The 15,820-nt window shown below is 33.3% G+C and overlaps 1 protein-coding gene across 2 annotated transcripts in view; it reads right to left on the reverse strand.

Annotated features, from left to right (window-relative positions):
- Positions 1 to 15,820, reverse strand: part of CDH7 (cadherin 7) — a 66,723-nt gene that overhangs the window by 17,616 nt on the left and 33,287 nt on the right. For both annotated transcript variants that reach the window (XM_010202099.2, XM_061994516.1), the window contains exons 3-6: positions 13,522 to 13,641; positions 11,203 to 11,370; positions 9,756 to 9,943; positions 447 to 700 (exon numbers count right to left, since the gene is read on the reverse strand). In XM_010202099.2, the coding sequence (XP_010200401.2) occupies positions 447 to 700; positions 9,756 to 9,943; positions 11,203 to 11,370; positions 13,522 to 13,641 (730 nt within the window). The remainder of the gene's footprint in view (positions 1 to 446; positions 701 to 9,755; positions 9,944 to 11,202; positions 11,371 to 13,521; positions 13,642 to 15,820) is intronic.

Consider the following 15,820-nt stretch of genomic DNA (forward strand, 5'->3'; position numbering starts at 1 on the left):
AGTACACATAGAATGTGAATCATTATGTAGGCTATGTATATTATATGTATATTTTGGTCCTGATTGGTTTAAGGTTATAACTTGGTAGAAACAATAATAGACACAATTTCTAAACAAATAGAATTTTTCTAAACAAATAGAAACAATTTCTAAACTTTCTAAATGTGTAATATTTTGAGGGCTTTTTTCCTTTATAATCTTGAAATTATAGTCTCTCAGCTCTTCTTTATTTTACACAGATTTGAATATATTCTTTTTTTCAAAGTTCCTGTAGTTTAGAGTACAAAATTCAAAATATGCAAACTCATTGAAGATCTCAGTTTCCCTCTGCAAGGTAAAAAAGCTAACTAATAGCTGTGAATATAACCAAAGATACACCCACAACAAAATGAACAGCTTAAGTACAAAGGCTAAAGAAATAAACAATTAAGACACCTTATAATTACCTGACAGGACTATTTGAGGCATCTGGATCATGGGCTGCTACTGTTCCAATGATAGTGCCAACCTTCGCTGCTTCAGAGACCACCATGGTGTACAAACGTGAAGTAAACACAGGTGGTTCATCAACATCTTCTACAATTATCTTCACTGTTGTCATATCACTGAAGGGCCCCAGACTCAGGAATCGAGGGTCAACATGCATATTGGCTGCTTCTATCCTCAGGGTATAGCTTGTCTTAGCTTCATAATCCAGTTCCTATACAGGTAAAGTTATTTAGAAATTTCATTATCTAGTGATGCCACTGCAAAACTGTTTCACTTACAGTTGTCAGTAAATACAAAATGGACTTTGCCATTTCTAATTAACCAGCATTTTTCGCTAGGAGACAGCAGTCAATGGCTCATTTGTTAGCTTTCTCAAAACACTATCTACAGTGTCTCACTAGTGAATACTCCTCAATAACTTTAACAATAAAGGTAGTTCTAACTTGAGAATGAAATAAAAATTCTGAGTTAATAGAAACTATCTCTACTATAACTATAGATGGTTTGTCAGCCTGCATCAAATGTCAGCTAATTATACTTTTGCAATTCCAAGTTAAATCATAGAGAATGGCAACAAAAACTCAAGGATTTCTAAAACTGCACTCTGTTTACTCATCTATCTTTTCAAACTTCAGTTCCAACTTTGTAAAACTGATGAAAAAAGGTTCTATGCAGTTATGATTCTGAATATATACTAGGAATCTGAAATGTGCTTATAAAATAGTCTGACAGTACCTGCAAAACATGCCCGTACTCACTCAGAGGAGTAGCATGGATGAAATACACATCTGTTGGCCTACAAATGCAAGTTCTCCATTGAACTACATTAGGATAAAACCCAAATGAGCATCTTCAAGTCAGTGATTACGTTGACATAACAGTTTAGATTTAAAATGAATTGCAACACGTCACACTCAGAAAGGCACTGTGTTTTTACAAACTCAGTAAAAGAGCTCTTCAATTGGTAACACATGATCTTCATGTTATTCAGGTGCTTACTTCCTGCACCGAATCACAGCTGTAGTATCCCTGGCTCACAGTCATAATGCAAATGCATTGTGGTGTTAAGATGACAAAAAATGTTTCAGAAATTATATTGTATAGTGATAACAGTTACGTAATTGATATGACCAGATGAGCAGCAACATTAAGAAAATACCTTAAGACTTCTCATTTTCCAATAAAAGCATCGTATTAAGTAAAGAAATTATAATCTGAAGCATGTCAAAGTGAAAAGCTGACATTTTTTAAACAAAAAAAAAAGTAAGGCTTTAATAAACAGTTTATTTTCAGTCAATGTACAAAAATCTATCAGAGAGGGGGCGGCAGGGTAGTTCATCCTCATTAATCAGTGATATTTGTTGAACCTGTATAATTGAAACTTACAGTAATAATCAAACACAGGGAAATATATCATGAGACTGCAGACAAGATAGCTTCTTACGATATACCAACATTAACACCATATTCATCTTAAGAAAAAAAAAAAGGAAAACTCTGATTTAATAAGGTGACTAGGGTGAGTAGTGCACAATATATTCATTTAGAAAAAATATATAAATATTAATTTGAATAGACAGAGCACAATAAAGAAGAAATATTATTTAAATTAATTTTTAAGGAGGTTTCAATATTGATTAAATTGACTAAATTAGGACTTCAATAATTTAAATAATAAAAACGCATATTTTCCATGTGAATATTTAACACAAGGGCTGACATGCCCTTTTGAATCTTCATATTTTAGTCTTGTAACGTAGAAGGAGATAATTCTTTATTTTGCTGGATTACAGGTGTTACAACCTAGTGGGAAATAGACCTCACTTTTATTAGAAAGTTAATTCCTCATAGACCAGGATGTAAAACTAACAATTATGTAGATGCATATTCTAAACAGGTTTGCTCACTAACAGTAGGTTTCATATTTTCTAACATAGATATGTACACCTAGTAAAATCATCATATAGTTCTTACTGAATGTAGCAAAATTCTTCCAGGGAAGAAATCAGCTGGTGTGCTTATGAAAGTCTGTTTTTCACCAGTCACTAGTAAAGGAGTCTCAATAACTGGAAGAAGCAAAAGTCTTCTTTCAGCAATGTGAATCCTGCCTTCAGGATTTCCTCAGGTACCCAATGCTGCTGACAACTTCCAAAAGCTATGAGTCCTTGTTAATGGAAAACAAGTAAATAAACAATCTAATGTACATACATGTACAATGGAGAACTGTTGGTGTTTAGAAGAGGGGAAATATGGGTTTGCAAAGGGGTTTTACAACATCAAATGGTATTGTTTTCTAAAGGGGCAGTAATATTTGTTTTCAGTTCTTTGTTGAAGAGTTTGTCTCCCGATAGGTGTGACAATATCTACAAAAGCTAAAGTCATCACGCTCAGTCTTTTCCTGTAAGATACATATCCTCAGATCCTACAGTGAATAAGAGATTTTAAGGCAAATATCATCTTGAAAAATAAACAAAAGCTCTAAGATATGATTAGTATGTATGAGTCTTGATCTGGTGAAAATGTTTCAACAGTTCATTCATAATATAATAAAGCTGTTACACACTAAAGACACTAATGAAAGGCTGAAATGTGAACTGAAAAAATTCCTTTTCTGGTTTTTTTTTTTTTTTGGTTTCTTCTTATCTAATGTCTGCTCCATAGCGAGCATTATTTAACTAGGGTTTGGATCATGCCTTCATTATCTCCTTCAGTAACAAAAGCACAAGATTAAAATAATGGAATATCAAGTCAACAGACTGCCAATCATTAAATCAGTGTTGAAGACTAAACAGACAATATATACTTCAGCCTTTCAGTACAATGACTAGTTTCACATCTTCATTAATCTTCATTATTTGATTAGATCCTGTGCATTATTCATTCACCTTTCTCATTTGGGAGTTTCTAGGGTCTTTGGTTTTGATTTTGGTTGCAGTTTTTTTTTTTTTTCTTTTAAAGGTTAAGTATATTATCCTGGCTGAAGGGAAAAAAAAATCACCTATATTACAGAAAGTGAATGTGAAGTTATCATTCACAGGAAGTCCATTTTTGTGGCATTCATCTTTTATTGTATGATAACTTTGTAACAACGTACTTTTCAGAAGTGCAAATCCCATTTTTAAGCCCAGTTGAGATTTTATGTTGAGAACTGCAGTATATTGAACAAATGCATATTATCTCTCTAAGGAACTATGGAAGCCTCAAGTACTTATATTGTAAACTCTGATTTAGAATTGAAAGAAAATTTTCTATGTGGAAAAAATAAAAGTGAAATGTTAAGAGTAATAGAAAGCTAGCTTCTTACTCAAAAGCTTATCCATAAACCTTCCTTTCTTATAATTGCCAGTATTACTCCTAGAATGAACTCAGGTGTTTAACCTCTTAGCTGTCAATTTCTATGAGAAAGTACTTTGCAATGTTATTTTCACCTTTTCCCCTCTAATATTAAAATTTGTTGGTGATATTGGTGGTAGGGTTGTGTATACGGGGGAGACATGAAAGCAAAGTGAGCAAGAACTATACTAGGGGAAATCTTAATACTTGTCACTTGCTATAACAAAACATGACAACCATCTCTCTATAGATTCCTGAGGGCTTTTTTTTTTCACACTCAAGTCCTCAAACTAGCTTGAGTCAAATTTCATAACCTTCCAAAAAGTCACATATGATAAATACAATAAAAATATAACTTGCAATCTTTTTAATTGTAAAATTACAATTACTACTTTAAATACCAAATATTAGACAAAGATGTAGGAGGATCCAGATCATCTTTCAGATTTTTATTATAACATGTTTTGCTACTAAACTATTATTATTTCTGAAGCCTAATTATAGCTTGTGATATTATGAATAAAGTGAGATCTGTACGTATGTGATACCTTTTTAAGCACACCAATTTGGGCAATAGTTCTTTGGAAACTGAAAAAAATGTGGCCTTATGTATGCATTTAGCTTAGGAAGTCAAAACTCTGTGCATGTGTATTATAATCAAGATTCTGTGAACAGTCAGCATGAACTTCAGAACTCCCTGTATTAAATGTCTGAATCATCATTCAATTCCACAAACATTTCCTCATTTCTAAAGTTGCTGTTACAGAGGTAAACTAAATATATTTTTTAAAGCTCCAATATATTAATAAAAATTACTTTTCTTCATAACACTCTCACCACTATGCTATGTAGTTATGCAAATGATCTGAGTCCTTACTAACAGTGCCTTGCTGGAGAACGTGAACTCCAAACTAAACCACGGGAAGGGTTCGATCCCACTTTACAGATTGAGAACTGACTCTCAGTGTGAGCCAGGCTAAAACGTTCAAATACTTCTAAGAAACAGAAATTTCCAGTTCCTTTTCAAAAACTGTATACATCTTTTTTTATTAATTTTTTTTTTTAGTTAAAAGATCACCTAAGATGGATTTTTTCTTAAATTTATGCATAAAAGTAACTTACACAATTTAGCTTTACTTAGGGATTCACTACAGTGAGTGTGCTTACGAGGGAGAGATAGCCAAATTCATTTGCAAAATCAGAACTCTATTACAAAGTTTGAGTAGACGGTATCTTTAGGCTTCTCTGTGTGGGGTAAAATGAAAGAATTTTCTCCTATTTTACTTGACTGTCAAGAATTTGTAATTTATTTTATCTTAGTATTTAAAAAATGAGAAAGTGGGAAAAGAAAAAAATGGCAAGATTTCTACAGTGACTTGAACCTACTAGGCAACATAGCAGGTCACAAGAAATATCCCTGCTAGTTTCCCACTTTCTCACCCTTCCTCTAAGCTGGGAATACTGCTCTGAACTGTTTATGGGTCCCATTCATGTGTTGTTTATACCAGCTTCTGAAAAATAAAGTTTATCTTCCAACATTTTTCACCTCCTATTACAGGTTGGAAACAGAGCATGACATCCTAAAAAGTAACTTACCCACTTTTACATACTGTCCTAGATACATGCTGGATAGAAGTTTTGCATATGAATTCAGCCAAATAATTCAGTTAATGTATTGCAGAAGAAGGTAGACTTTAATTTTTCGTGCCAATAACCAAGTAAATGGTTCAATACTGGTTTTACAAGCTCCTGTCATAAGATGAGATTCTAGCTTCACTGATCCCACAAAAAAAATCATTTCTACCCAGACTTAATGTCTTGTGATTATTTAAGCCATAAATCCATGAACAGAAGTGAGGCCTTAACCCAAAGAATATTTCGAAAAAAAGGTTTATGAGGACTCATGAGGTTTTGGGCGGTATTGAAAGATTTTGGTTTGGGATTTTTTTTGTGCGTGTCTAGAATGAACTTCAGCAACTTTCTGGAATACACGAACTTTACATTTCATTCATTTAATCCTTATTCAAACATCCTAACTAGGATGAAAAGAAAATAATCTGTCATAAGTTTGCAAAAAAACATATAACACCAAATATTGTACAGTGGTACAATATTCACGCTCCTTATTTGTGCTACATAAGGTAATACAATTTTATTCTTTATACTTTTGAGGAGTAAACACCAAGTGGATGAAAGCACAGAAAAAGTATTCCTCCATTGTCTGATTCCATATGGTCAAGGTAGTAGTTATAGAGTAGAGTAGCAGTTACAAGTCTATTGTCAAAATGTGACATTGAATTGAGGTTTATTCTAATAGCTAGTATATACTGACATTAGGCACTCGGCAGCAACAGTACTAGAATGTTTAAGAATACATAATCCCCGGTCCTGCCATGGCTATAAAAACTATGAGCAGAGCTACTACTACTGTTTGAAAAGTACTACTGTTCTCAAATTGTTTAGAGAAAACTCCATCATGAATAAACCATGCAAGCCAAAGAAGAATCTGGATTTCGTAATGCAGAAGAGATATAAATGAGGGAAGAACACACTTCATATTTCAATGAATATCACTGCTAGAGTAAAAGCACAATTTTTTTTCCTGCTGACTTCTAGTGTTTCGAAGCATAGGGTGCAGAGAAGAAGTAGATTCAAATATACACACAAAATAACTAACTGAAATGAAAAATTAAACACATTAAAAATTAATTTACCAATTTTGTCAACTTTCAAATCAATATATGTATTAGTGAAGTCCATTATATACAAGTAATCTTGGGAAATATCTCTCCATGTAACATTTTCCTCTTTCTAGAATCAAGATTCTTAGTATCTCTCTTTAGAAAATAAAATCTTGCATTTTTTTATATATATAAATATATTTGCAATTTTTCTGATCCTTGGGCATTTTCTTTCCTATTCTATCCACTTGGAGCATACAAAGATCTTGCTTTGCTCATTGAATTCTTAAATTACACTTCTCTTTTTTTTTTTTTCACTCTTATTTGTTAAAACTTTTTTCACTTCCTATTTGTTAAAAACATCTTAGCTTTTAGTGAGGAGGTCAACTTTTCAAATTGTCTTAAAATGGTTATCTTTCTAAATATAGAGTATATAATTCTCAGTTTCTGTTTAGAACTCTGATAACCAGGCACCAAACTTTATCCACAACACTCAGCACAAAAATGAATGGAGCCTTCAGCTTCAGTGGTGATTTTCATGCCTAGCCTGCTAATTTGTATGTATGATTGAAGAAAAATTATGCAAAGTTAAAGAATGCATTTGCATTTAGAACCAAAGCATGCCTTTTCAGAAGTCTCTGCCTTGGCATTTTACTGCTTGATATGTACACAGACATGTCATCTGAGCATATAAATACACATGAGTTTAAAATGATGGGCATGTGTTTGGAGGTTGATCTGTTTCTCAATGCCTCATCTGATTTCAAGGACATGAAAAAGAAAGAGCTAAATGCACTTAGAGGTGTACAGAACATCATATGCCAGATAGTAAAACCTTAAGGCAGATTCCAGGCTCCAGAATTAATTTCTTCCATTATTCCTTACTAACAAGAGCACGTTATCATGCAGGGGTAACCTCTACTCAACTCCATAGCAATGTGGCAGGTAAGGCTCTGCAGTGGAAGCCCATTTAACCTCATAAACTGTCATTAATGGTCTTCTATGTACTTGTTCTTCAGAGAAGAGCAAAGTGAAGTTGCCTTTTAGCCACTGTGCTTGAGCTCTTAGTTTACTTTCTTCCTTCCCAGCCAAAGTTCCCTGCAGGGCTGGCAGAGGGGATCTTTCAGTCTTGGGCAAGGCAGCAAGTTCCCTGGAGTCCAACTGAACAGCTAAGGGCATCCATAGGTGTAGGCACAGATGTAGCTTGGACCAGCCAGCTTGAATAAAGATGGTAGGGATAAGTTAATGCAGCTGGCATGCTACTTCAGAAACAGGTGCTGCAAGTTAATCAATTTGGCCCTGGGTGATCTCATGGGCAGAAGCAGCATATAAGGAGGTAGCTAGCAAAGGAAGGGTGGCTTTGAGTCAACTCTGGTGGTTGTACTATGTTGCCTCTGTACGTCTCTGCATGTGCATTACTTAGAGTATCTACGTCTTCAAGTGAATATTGCCTGCACTATTACAACACATAGGTTTGGGAGGTGGCCCTCAGCATGGGCACTTACCTTCAGACATGGTAGAGAAAGTCAGTGATAGCAGTAAAATGAGATAAAAGTTCTAATGCTATAGAGAAATATTAGTCTGAATTCTTGTGTCAAAATATAGCAGCATGTAGTTTTAAAAATTATTAGCAAATTGAAGCATTTAATCAGGTCAAAATTTTGTTAACTTTTTTGATGTAGTCCAATAGAGCACTTCTCAGGATAAATGTTCAGTGTTGAAAAGTTCATTCCAGTTCCTTAGCTAAACGGATTATAGGAATAACAAATAACAACTATTTGGTCCACCATACAACACTAGAATCAGGATATTTCAGGAACAAACACTATGACTACAAGAGCATACTAATAATTAAAATGAACTTATTAGTTCTCAAATGAGATCACTAAAGCCCCCATCTGATTCAATGTTGCTTACTGTATCACTGATAAATGTCCTCCCTCTAGGATAGGGATATTTCCTCCAGATCTTTGCTCAAAAACCTTAAACAAGCAAACTGAAGAAGTCACATTGAATTTGGCTCCAGAACAAAGAGACGAATAACTTTTGATCACTTGTATTTCAAACTTGCTAAGTAGAAATTAGCATAGCTTGCAAGAAGCTGAAAATGGATATTTTTCTTTTGAAAAAACAGATTATTCATGTTACATAGACTAGAGCCTGATCTTTCCAGAGTTCTAAACATCCTCCATTTGCTGTGACATCTATGGATGCACACTAGCTCTCAACAGGTGTTCAGGGCAGTAGAGAATTAGCTCACTGCTCTGCAACATCATGCAGTATTAAATTCTTTCAAAGAAGAAATCTTACTGAAGTTTTACATTGCCTTCAAAATGAATTGATTCACCAGAACAAGAAAATTTATAAATTAAACACAAAAAATGCCTATACTTGACAGGTGAAGTTTACAGAGAATAAAGGCTAAAAATCTGCTATGGAGTCATAGTAGCTACAAACCTAGGTCCTTGTTCACAAACATACTTGTACACGTTCTAAAACAATAACTCAGTCCCACATTTTAGAGGATATTAAAATGCTTAGCAGATAATGCCATAGCTTCAGTATTGTTATGGCCAAGCATTCACACATAAGGGTATGAAATCATATGACAAGAGATTCTTGTCTAAGGTGTTGGGGTGTTTTCTTGTTTTCAAAATTTAGATTTTCTTGCAGAATATTTAATCATACTTTTATTTTGTAAAAGGATGCTCTTCAAAATGTGTTGCAGAAGGTAAAAATGTTAAGTTTTCGTATTTGTATTTAAATAAGATTTTTCAATTTCAGAATGTTAGTTTTCTGACTGTATATGTGGAAAATTAAGACAAAAATTCATAAAATCATAGAATCTTATCTTATATAACAATTATTCTTACCTATATATAATTTTAACATTATTAATTTGTGCCTTCTGAATAGAATATCAACTAAAGACAATTAGATTTTTTTTTTTTTTTTGGTAATTATGTGTGGGATCCATTTTGTATTTGGAGCTTACTTATTTACCGTAAGATATATTTTCACATTTTCTCTTTCATACAAGGACAAATGAGACTAAAACTTGCATTTCCATCTAAACTTGCATGAGTTTAAAAAAGAAAACCAAGAATTTTAAGTGCAAGTCATTAAAAAGCTCAAAATCACAGATATATACAGAAAACAAGATGAAATATGCCAATTGAAACTTTGACAGCAGATAAGGCTGTCATAAAAAAAAGCTCATACTCTCATTACCTAACCTCATATAAGACTTACCTTCTGAATTGTTATGATTCCCTCCTGAGTGTCTTTGTCGACAGAAATTTTGAATACTCCCAAACCATCACCATCCACAATCTTATACTCCATTTCAGCATTAGGTCCAACATCTGCATCTGCAGCTTTTATTCTGGCCACTACAGAAGTCACTGGCAAAGACTCTGGAACATTATACTGATATGATCCTGTGGAATTTAAAAACATAATTAATTCATAGTCTTCTGGGACTGTAGGCTAAAAAAAAAATCAAGCTTTCTTAAAATTTTCTTTCCTTTAAATCATGCACTTGAATATTTACTCAGACTACCAAAATATATCCAGTTAAAAATAGAATTACTCTTTTTTTGGATAGATTCTTTTTGTGATGGACTCTACTGAGTACTATGGGCATAATTTCTTCCTACAATGTTAGAAGTATATGGTAAAGACACAAACATGTTATTTAAAATTTATATGCAAAACATGAGGTCAATGTCTACAATGGAGTTCCATTGCAGAAAGTACTTCACATTCTTTTCCAAAAAAGAGGATAAAAGCAAGTAAGAAAAATAATATCAAGATAAAGACCTGATGGTTTATAACTATGTATCTTAATTACGCAGTTTGTAATCTGACTATGTCTAGAAATCTATTTATTTCTTTAACAGTAAATAAAATATTAACATTCTTGAAAATGCCACAATATTCATTCAAGTAGAAAAATGATATATATGCTGTCAAAATAGTATCTCTATGCAGTCCATGGACAATAACACTCTCACCTTCAAATATAACTTCAGTATTCTATTATTATTTCAAGCACTTGGTGGCTTGAAATAACAGGGAATCTACTATGTACAGATCTATTTTTTTATATCATTGGAAATGAAGCTGGAGTGGATGTCAATATATTCTTCATATTATTTTAATTGTACTTAGCAAGGACCTTTTTTTCTTATTTTTTTAAATTAAAAAAAAGAACTCCAGACAGAATGTTATTAATAAACCAAGTTCTTCTTTGTACTTGTTTCTTAGTTAGGATGAGTCAAAGAGTGTAAACAGAGGGAGAATTACTACCCAGATCTTTTGTGATTAACTCCATAGGAAACACTGTATGCACAAAAATGCCAAGTGAGTATGAAGTATTAAGAGTCAAGTTAAAGTCCAACTGGCAAGAGCTAAATATCTATTCTCTATCTTTTTACCTTTATAAATGTAGAGAGGAAGTAAAATACGTTCATAAATGTACCTGCTGTCCATCATTTTAGCTGATCTGAAGCATACTAGGTAAAGAAAAAAGATTCTTCCAATACAATAATAATATACCTTGTTGTCAGTGATATTCAAGGTATTTACCATGGAATATGAGTACTTCTACTCTTTGTTTAGAAGTAGCATGATGTGTAAAGAAAAGAACAGTGTTTAGACATAATATTAAAAATCATATTTTTACTAAGTAACTTACGTCTTGGAAAGCGGGGTGGGTTGTCATTAACATCAGTTAGGGTGACAGTTACAGACGTAGTCCCTGATAATCCACCATTCTGCCCAACCATGTCCTTTGCTTGAATAACTAGTAGGTATTGGTCCTTGGCTTCTCTATCCATATTTGGAAGGGCAGTCTTGATAACACCTTCAGTAAGACAAGATATGTCATTGAAATGTAGCAGCAGATCAATGATCACAACAAGAAACAATTAATTTCAACACTAACATTAGAGATTTTGACTAGGAGCTGAACTGACATTCTATGAGCTTAATTTAAGTACTCACCAAAACCTATAAATTTCTATTTAGTACTAGATTCTTTGTGTAATCCCATTCCTGTCTGTTTTTTTTCTGAATATCTTCTTCGTGAGCTATAGACTTCATAATGTCTCAGGTAACACTCCTTTCCCTGGAAGATATCATCTTATTTCCCAGTCTTTTAGAGCTATGAAGAACAGAACATCCAGCTATAATTTTTAAGATTCCAAGGTCAAGATTCATTTCACAATGTCTTGAATAGTCACTCACCACATAACTCTTACTGATATCATGCCATGCTCCAAATATATATGAAATTATTTAACCTTATATTTGCTTTAATATCCACTTCTAATGCATTAGTGTGATTAAGATATTATTTAATTATTAATGGAAATACTGTAATATCTAGTTTTTATTATAACCATTTGATAATCTGCATACAATTTGTAATTAATTCATTTGAAATGAAAACCAGAAGAAAGTTCCATGTTTCATCCTTCCAGTTCTGTTGACACAGATCAGAAAATAAATATGCCTTCTTAAAATGGGATGAATTCATGAATATTTCATGTTCAGTACACAGTACAGCTGCTAACTCTGGTTTCCAGAGAGGCAGCCGTTTACTCTACTAGCACTTAATGTCAGCAGCAAAGGAGATATAAACAAACTAAATAAAGGAGAGGCACATTGGGACACATATCTCTTCATCTGATATTTGTTGAATGTTTACTTAGAGTTTTATTTTTTATTTTTATTTCTTTCTTCCCTTATGAATGCAAAACTTGCCATTAATCATTTCTATGTTGAAACACTTATTTCACAGACTATCTGACACTATCTGACCTGTACAATTAATATCCAATTTTGTAATGTAATTGTTTCAACACCACTTTTTCTGGACTGCTTGTTTTTCTATCATAATTAATTTGCCAGGCAACAATAACCAATCATGTACACAGGAAATCTGAGTATCACATCAAAGTAAAAATGTGTGCAAACATTTGAATCTGAATACATAGATTTTGATTTAGCAGGAACTACCATATTACTGTTCAAGGGTTGTCTGAAGTCATTAGGACAATATGCACTGTAGATACACATAAATGGAGAATCATTACTAAGTATATTCACTAGGGAGAGAAAGAAAGTGTTATATATCCCTGTTGAGGTTGGACCTGTTGCAATTTGAATGATGTACCTATTTCAGTAAATTTGGGTGTTGTCAAATAGAGTGTTAAATTTTGGGCATCACATTTGGATTCAGGTCTGACTCACACCACAGCTAGTTTATGATAAATAGGGTAGTTTGCTTCTCTTTTGTCCCAGCTTTTCCATCTCTGAAATGAAGATTATTACTCTTCTCCATGTTGGTGTAAGTAAAGGCGAAAACACCAAACCGAACTGAGCAAAGCAAGAACTTGTTTTCCCACTCCATGAAATGATACAGTAGAATGAATAATGTTTATTAAATCAATATAAGGCTAAAAGTTCCATTTCATGGTTTAAATTTAATCAAAATAGTAAAAAAATTCCACCAGTAATTTCTTTTAAAAGTGGCAGCAAAATATTATATCAGATAATGGCAGTAAAAACATTTTCTTCTTCAAAATAATAAAGAAAAGACACAATTCCCACAGCAAAACTTCAGTTTGAAAAGTAGAATAGGGAGTTAATCATGTCTTAAATCTCTGCTTAAGGAAATGGCTATGTGACATTTAGCTATTTCTAAAACAAACAGCTACAAAAAAATTTGTTCATAGCATCTTGAAAGTTTCATTGATCAGAAAGACAGCAACTGGCAGCAGACCAGGGAGCTGATAGATTTAAAAGATAAAAAATCCCATTCTAGCAATGTCTGCTTATCAGATAGCTCAGATGTGTGGTTTTCATAATCTATTCTGAAGAATAAGAGATTAAAAAAAATCTACAAAATCCACATGTATTCAATTAACCAAGAGACAATATTAGTAAATTCGTAGCAAGTTTTAATACTTGTTTCTCTCAGCATTACTCTAGAGAGTTTATGGGAAGTTACCTGTTTTTGGCTCCACAGAAAAGTAGGGTTGTCCTTGCAATATGCTGTAAACCACTCGAGCACTGTTTCCATAAGTAGGATCATCTGCATCAGTGGCTGTCACTTGAACCACAGAGGTACCTGCAAAATGTTTAAAGGACTATTGCACTTAAAAGATAAAAAAATCTGAACTGTACTTATTGAACATGTTGTGACAATGTCTGGAAGAGTGTAAGGTGGTTGTTTTCAACTGTACATCATTTCCATGATGATTCATCTCAGAGTATACGATCCTCTTTGTAAACCAGTAGTTTCAGCTATCAGCCTTTCCAAATAGTCTCAGTCTTTAACTCAAAACAATAAAAACCTTCCCATGCAGTAGTTGCCCCCCTCTATCTCTATCTTTGGCTGGTGGAAGATATGCGATCAATATTTCTTAGAAGATGGTGATGTCTAAAAGTATGCTTAACTGTGAAATACAGTAATGATTTCATTTTTAAGAGAACTCTGCATGCTAAAAGTGTAATGAAGAGTTAAGAGATTCAAATATACATACAAATATAGGTAATATATATTTTGATATTTGTACACATATATATAACACATTAATTTCAGCAAAAAGATGAATGAAGAGTTTCTATATCAGTTCAGAGAAAAAATGGTGAGAATTGTCTCTAAATTCCTTTAAAAAGTACCAATTTCTTTTGATAACCTGAAATATTTTAGTATCAGTTGTGGTAATAATCTGATGCATAAACATTTCCTGAGCAAGAAATGTCTCTGTTGACATGAATAAGAAAGTAAAATATATAACTGGCGAGTATGACGGGTGTATTTTGTGAGTATCTCATTCTGCATCCAGCTCCTATTCATTATATTCTCCAAGTCAGTTCCGATTTGTTTTGTTCTGTACAACAGCTTCCATGATGTATGCTGAGAGCAGAATAAAACAACACTCGGGAACAAGGGCCTTGGCCATGATCACCTCCCTTTCATATTCAGAAAGAATTAGTTTTTCCTCACTGTCAGATTGTCTGGAACATTGAGATCTTCCATTCAACAGCCCAGGGAGCCATTTGGAGGTTAGTTTGCAAATGAGTATTACAGCAACTTGTCAGACACCCAGTAAAAGTCTTCCACAGAGGATTAGATTCCTTCATAAATTGGATTTAGACACAAGATCAGAGAAAAATGAAAGAAAGAAGCCTAGAAATTACTCTTTAAGAAAATAAAAGCAATAACAAATATCCAGGATGAATAGAAGTTGTATTCTAGTCAGTTTTATTTAGATTTTTTCAGGAAATTTCAGAAAGTTCTGAAATTCTTCATGTCTGATATAGTATGATACAGTATGTCCCTCATACATTTTCTTTATCTTTGTATTTCTCAGTTAAGTAGAGGATCATAAATGGTTCCTGGGACAAGGCTGAAGGTTTGGAGAGAGAGAGGATTAAGTGAAGCCCTCCAAAAATGGTAAAGATTATGAAGGATGAGATCTGCTTGAATGAATTCTGACAAATTATTATTAATAAGATAACTTTATTCACTTAAGTTAGGGTCTAGCAAACTCACACACCTGATCTCTCTTTCTGAAGTACCTGTGTCAAAGAATAATGACTGCAATTGTATTCTAAATGCATTTTTTTTTCTCTCTTGTAGACTATCTAATAGTTTTGGACAGGTAAAAGTTTGTACTCAATCTGATATTTCACATGCAACTATTAAGTAAATGGAAAGTTGGTAAAAGAAAAAAGAAAATTGGTATTTATTCCATTTTGCCAGTTAGCAATTATGGGACCTAAAATACATCCATTTTCTGTTCACCAGTAAGTAAGAGCTGTGATTCAGTATGTCAAACTGATTTTACAGATTATTCTATAAAGTAATTTCATACAGAGACCTACTTTAAACTTGGCAGAGTCTCTAAAGCTTTTGACTACAAGGGTATCATAATGACTATTTGACATCTTGTGTTCTTTGTGAAAGCCAGGCTTACCACGTTTACAAAGTCCCTAAGCCCTGTCAGTGAAACTTACAATGTCTGCAAATATTGGCAAAAGTGCTTATAAACCTCACATAGAGTTTCGTTCTTGCTCTTGCCGCTTTCAAGGACTCCAGACCAATACAAGATCAAAGAAATTACAGGCTCTTCAACCTCAACACAGACATTTTGGAAACCCCACAAGATTAGAAGTGCTTGTTTGCTGTAAAAATCTATTGATGTAGCAAACAAACTCTGAATTCTGTGACATGAAGAAGTGGGTATCCAAATCTAATTGACCTTCTCCTAAAACATGAAGAAAAAACTATTTTACTGTGA

Source organism: Colius striatus, chromosome 4, assembly GCF_028858725.1.
Source record: "Colius striatus isolate bColStr4 chromosome 4, bColStr4.1.hap1, whole genome shotgun sequence".
Lineage (NCBI taxonomy): Eukaryota > Metazoa > Chordata > Aves > Coliiformes > Coliidae > Colius > Colius striatus.